The 6,141-nt window shown below is 35.4% G+C and overlaps 1 protein-coding gene across 1 annotated transcript; it reads left to right on the plus strand.

The window, feature by feature from the left end:
• Positions 279-3,361, plus strand: LOC107640835 (SUPPRESSOR OF GAMMA RESPONSE 1). The gene is made up of 5 exons (XM_021124240.1): positions 279-461; positions 835-1,021; positions 1,103-1,575; positions 2,305-2,736; positions 3,061-3,361. Exons 3-5 carry the CDS (start codon positions 1,276-1,278, stop codon positions 3,112-3,114), a joined length of 786 nt encoding a protein of 261 aa, XP_020979899.1. The 5' UTR covers positions 279-461; positions 835-1,021; positions 1,103-1,275; the 3' UTR covers positions 3,115-3,361.

The raw sequence follows: 6,141 nt of genomic DNA on the forward strand, positions 1-6,141 counted from the left end.
AGAGGAGTCTGGTGATTGGGACTTTTATGACTCATTGTTTTATCTATTTTGCTATTCCTTTGCCATAGAGGACTCATGATCATTTTGATTTATTGTTTCGTTTTTCTTCGGGATGTTAGAATCTATACATGGTCATAGACTTCTATAACTTTGTGGCTCTTATATTTTTATGCAGAGCATCATGGTTGGTGGACATTAGATTTCATGATAATTGTTTTTTTTTTCTTTCTATTTTTATATTTTGGCCTTTCAGAAATATAAATTTTATATTTTCATGTATTTAAGTAACATCATTTTGTATGCTAGTTTGTGATCTATTGAGTGGTCTTTGTTACATGGGAATTAATGGTTTCAACTTCAAACTAAACATGATCTGCTTGGAAGTATAATTTCTTTTGTAGAAAATTGCATATTACCAGTTTAAGCGTTGGTTCAAAGGACCGGTATTGCTTGATATTCATGTAAGTGTGAAGATAACTTATCAACTGCATTAAGGGTAATGCCTTCACGTCAAGGTCAAAATTAATGGAATTCCATTGCTTCTCTAAATTTTGCATATGCCAATATGAGTTGAACCTGTTAAATTGGCTTAATCCACCATGCTTTTGGCACAAAAGTTGGAACATGTTTCAATCACCACTTTGGTACTTCTAGTATTTTATTTTCTTCTTCATGATAAAGTTATATGCCATTCTTCAGAAATATGTTTAGAAAGTTTATTACCAATAAAGTTAAAAGATATTGGTTTGATAGTTCAAACTTAATCCTTTCTATTTCACAAATAATGGCACTTAAAAATTTATAGATGATTTAACATAAACTTCCTGTTGTTAGGTAACTCAAGAGTGGCCTGGCTTACCAAAAGGGGTTAAATTTGATCCGTCAGATCAAGAGATAATCTGGCACTTGCTTGTAAAAGCTGGTGTAGGAAATTTAAAACCTCATCCTTTCATTGATGAGTTTATTACTACCCTTGAAGTGGATGATGGAATTTGTTATACTCATCCTCAACATTTACCTGGTTTGTAGCACATAAGTTTTATTCATAGTTGAATTCTTATTTGATTTTCAATCAATATGATATGTTGCGATTAAAATTTAGGTGTCAAGCAAGACGGAAGGGCCTCACATTTCTTCCACAGAGCAATAAAGGCTTATAATACCGGCACTCGAAAGCGTCGAAAAGTACATGGTCAGGATGACGTTCGTTGGCACAAGACTGGAAGGACTAAACTGATCACCCTGAACGGGGTTCAAAAGGGTTGCAAAAAAATCATGGTTTTATATACAAATGCGGTGAGAGGAGGAAAGTCAGAGAAAACTAATTGGGTTATGCACCAATATCACCTTGGGACAGAAGAAGATGAAAAGGAAGGAGAATATGTTATTTCTAAAGTTTTTTATAAAGAAGACCAGGATATACCTGAAGCCGCAGAAAGTAAGAATGCAACAGTTGCGAAAGTAGATCCAGTCACTCCCAAATCCACGACTCCTGAGCCTCCTCGTAATGAAAGGCAAGATTCAGATCTAGGCCTGGATCTAGACCTAGGGCAAGAAGCACTTGCTTTTCCTGAGGTAAAACCTTCAATGTTTTCCTGCTATTGAATATCAGAATCTGTTTTCTGTTATCATTTTGCTGTGATCATTTTCATATTGCGTGTTTTTTCTTTTGTTATTGGAGCGAGATCTGTCAGAAAATGGATGCAACTTTATAATATTCTTTTGTTTCTTTGGGGAAAAAAAAAGGGGGGGGGGGATGATGGATTTGTTGGAAGTACTTCTTTTCATTTATAAAGTTCGAAACCTATTTTCTCAAAGTAAATATCGATGATTCTACCTGCTAAAAGAATCACCATTAGTTCTGCATTAGATACTTCTTGTCTTAGCTGTTTTTCTGTCTCAAGTTATTATTGCTTGCCATTGAAGTCTTTTATGATAGTTGTACAATTTATATGAAAGTAGAAATAAAGCGAAAGCCTAAAATTGATTTGTTGTATTCCACTTTTAAGTAGTCTTTGTCCCTTGATTCATCTTGTGATGTTAGTTTGATTAAGAAAGGAAGCTTTTTGCTTAACTCTACATCTCATTGAACTCTCGTGCTTGAAATTCTGAATACTGAACAGTTATTTTGCAATCATATCTTGCCTCCTTTTTTGCCTTTTCCCAGAAACTGCCCTAAGCATATAATCTTGACATATAATTTGATGATATAGTTCTGTGGAATCTGAAAATTGCACTAACAGAAGTTGATTATTCCCGTTCTATGTTTCTTTTTTTTTTTAAAAAAAAAAATTATACCCTTAGATGGATTGCTTAGATGAAATTCAAGCTGACTGTGAAGAATCTGCGAAAGCTAATCCACCAGTACTGGAGACACAAGAAAATGAAGGGATGGACAACAAGGAAACTAATGCTTATGAAGGACAACTGTGGTGGGATAGTGATTCACAGAATCTATTAGATTCACAACAACTCGTTGAAGCATTAACTCTCTGCGAAGATATATTTCACAGCCAATCTTCCAACAAAGACGATGAAAATGATAAGAACCAAACCGGTCTATCTGTGTATGCTCATCTAGGACCAGAGCATCTGAAGAAGGATATTGAGGAGTGTCAAAAGCTTGCTCCTGCAGGACCAGAGCATCAGAAGGATATTGAAGACGGCCAAAATCTTGACATCGACCTTGCAAATATAGAGCGGGATACTCCTCCTGAGCATCGACTAAGTCAGCTGGTATCTCCATGTTCTTGATGATTTTGCATTACAATGAATGAATTCATTTAAATCACCATTACTAATTACTAGAATGCTTCAAATTAAGTTTTCTTTCATTTGGTTTTGAAAGTAGTTATGAATTGTTTTTCTTTTGGAAAAAAAAGTGTCACTTGTGTAATAGCTAGCTTAATTGAAAATTGCGCACATAATCAGTAGTTACTTTACATATATGTTAGGAAGTTATCTCAGGGGGTAAAAGTTTTGTACTAATGGAGAAAAAATATTTGGACACCAATCATCATAAATCCTGTTTATTAATGATGCATTTTCATGTTTCTGTAGGAATTTGGTTCGCAGGACAGCTATACTTACTGGGGTTTTCAAGGCGTAAACTAATATCTTCCTTGATCTCTCGGCATTGAACCAATTTTTTTGCAACTACATTTTGTTGATGTGTTATTTGTCTTTTGCCTTTGTGTTATGCTAAACTATGGGGCAAACTTAACTGTTACTAGTAAGTGGTTACTACTAACTATGCAGTAATGTAAGACTGAACCTGATAGATATTTTGATCAACCTTGGTGTAAATGTAATTCAAACTTGCAATTCTCGGCTGGTTGAAGTTTTGTTCTATATTCTTGCAGTTCTGGATGTGGACTCGAGAGAGAAAGATGCATTTAGATTTCTACTCTATTCAAGCAGCTATGGAATTATCAAAGTTGCTTTTAGATTTCTGATAATAGCTTAAGACTGAAAAATAGTAATGTTGGCTTTGTTCTACAGTACCAAGTAGTATCAGGATGTGAATTTTATCCAAACCCTCAGGTATCCATAGTAATTTTGGAATTTAACAGTTAGATAAATACAATTTATTGCGTTTAAGTTATACGATGGTGTGGGTTAATAAAAATTTAGTCATGCTACATATTCATATAATTTTGTATCCAAGTTCATCCAAGCTGGTCCAATACTAAAAAAACCCAATCTCATTAAATGAAATGTAAAATACACGTGCCCCAAACCTCCCAAAACGTTAACATTCATTCGCGCTTCATTATGAAAAAACGTTCCTTCTTCTTCACATATGAAACTGCTCATTCTTTTTGAATCTCTCTCAAAATCACTCGAAATTCACTCACGTTCTTTGCGGAAACCATTACTGGCGAAGAATTGCCAAAAGATTTCGCAAGGAAGAAGCAAAAACGAACTACCATAGCAACAGAGACTGACAAAGGTATGAGAAAAACTACTATTCATTTAAAATCTTGCAATCTCGCGTTTCTCCTAGTTGCATTTTATGTTTACTGGATAGAGTTGCTTCGTTTAGTAGATCGACGTATTCTGATTCCATTTTTATTGCGTAACTGGGCTTGAAATGAAATGTGTTCTTATTTTCATTCAGTTCAGTGGAGTTGCTATTTTTGATTCACTTGATTGTTAGTATGTTCACTTGACTTCTTTTGCATGCAAAAATACTATTCTTGATGAATGAATGTTTATAACGTTTTATTCAGTACATGCATGTTGCTCGGTTCAGTGGAGTTACTCATTTTCATTCACTTGATTGTTAGTGTGTTCAGTTGAGTCCTTTTACATGCAGAAATGTTTTAATTGATCGTTGAATGTCTATCACATTTTATTCAGCACATGGATGGCATTCAGTTAAGTAGAGTTGGTCATTTTCATTCACTTGACTATTAGTGTATTCAGTTGGGTCATTTTGTATGCAAAAATGATTTTGTTGCAGATTCAATGTCTATTACGTTTTATTCAACACATGAATGGCGTTCGGTTCTGTGGGGTGGGCTATTTTCATTCACTTGATTGTTAGTGTCTTCAGTTTCGTCCTTTTGCATGCATGAATGATTTTCTTGATGATTGAATGTTTATCACTTTTCAGTGGAGTTGATAATTTTTTATTCAGCTGGTTGTTAGTGTGTTCCGATAGCTTCTTTTGCATGCAGAAATGCTTTTCTAGGTGTTTCATAATTTATCATGTTTTATTCAGTGTATGGATAGCGTGCGGTTTAGTGGGGTTGGCCATTTTCATTTTTCTTGATTGTTAGTGTGTTCATTTTGGTCCTTTTGCATGCATGAATGATTTTTTTGATGATTGAATGTTTATCACTTTTCAGTGCAGTTGATAATTTTGATTTACTTGGTTGTTAGTGTGTTCAGGTAGCTTCTTTTGCATGCAGAAATGCTTTTCTAGGTGTTTCATAATTTATCATGTTTTATTCAGTGCATCAAGTGAGTTCGGTTCAGTGGGCTGGGGCATTTTCATTCACTTGATTAAGATATGCATGCTTGTGCTTGTCAGTGTATAGAGTGAAGTATTGACCAAATTTTTTTGTCCTTACACCAAAAATGAAGAAGACAATGGTGACAAAGAAGAATCCGCGCTACAACGTAAGCACATTAAATACATTTATCCGCTTTCATTCGAATAAAATCTATTTTGTATTATAAATATATCGTGACATTCTATTTCGAAACCTTGTAGAAAACTCACGATTGCAGATGCCAAACAAAGGCAATAGCAACAGTGTTAAAAAATTTGAGTCAGGAAAAGAAAGATATAGTTGAAGAAATGAGATTCGGTGCCCTGGCACATGTCCCGGAAATGAACGCCTCTCACGCCCTCATGAGAGAATTGATTGATTGCTATAATCAATACCATGGATACCTGAAAACTCTCCATGGAAAAATAAACATAACACCTCACAAGATAGCAGCTGCATTGGGCATAAACCACGGCAGTAATACACTTTCCACTTTCTACTTATTTTTGGTTTATTGATTCCTTTGATTTCGGTTCAGTTGGGTACAAAAAATTAAACTGAGCCTTTTTGGCTGATTTCTTGCTATTAAAATATTGTAGGAAATCATTTTGCTGAAAAGGTTGAGTATGGCAGACTGAATGAGGCAGACAAGGCAATATTTGACAGCCTCAAATGTGTTACATTAGGGTCTTTGACAAAGTCTGTCCTGGATATGAGTGTTGAAGGGGAGGAGAACCGGCAAAAATTTCGAAAGACTTTTGTCGTCTTCATACAGAAGTGCTTCTTGCTGCCGACGACGGTAAGCATGGCCTCCCCGATCCATAAGCCACCTATCTTTCATGTGGACAACATCCGACAGTGGGAATGGACAAATCATGTGCTCAGCTTCTTGAGGAAGGGAATCGAGAACAAAAGAAAGGGAAAGAAACAGTCTGTTGACGGCTGTGTTTTTGTTTTGATGCTTATTTATTTCCATGAAACTATGTTCCCTCGCTTGGATGGACCTGATGCTCCCTCGTCACCGTGAATGGCCCACTGGAAAAAGAAGATGATACTTGACCGGATTAATCAAGAAGCAACGGACACAATGGTAAATTAAACAAAAATTTTCCCCTAAAATTTCTCCTAGTTGCATTTTAAG

The sequence above is a fragment of the Arachis ipaensis genome, chromosome B05 (genome assembly GCF_000816755.2).
Source record: "Arachis ipaensis cultivar K30076 chromosome B05, Araip1.1, whole genome shotgun sequence".
Classification (NCBI taxonomy): Eukaryota; Viridiplantae; Streptophyta; class Magnoliopsida; order Fabales; family Fabaceae; genus Arachis; species Arachis ipaensis.

Excerpts from the sequence above, each read along its gene's own strand:
- LOC107640835 (XM_021124240.1), top strand. The coding sequence starts at position 1,276 with ATGGTTTTATATACAAATGCGGTGAGAGGAGGAAAGTCAGAGAAAACT. Across the intron at positions 1,576-2,304 it reads AAGCACTTGCTTTTCCTGAG|ATGGATTGCTTAGATGAAAT; the intron begins GTAAAACCTTCA and ends TTATACCCTTAG. Across the intron at positions 2,737-3,060 it reads AGCATCGACTAAGTCAGCTG|GAATTTGGTTCGCAGGACAG; the intron begins GTATCTCCATGT and ends ATGTTTCTGTAG.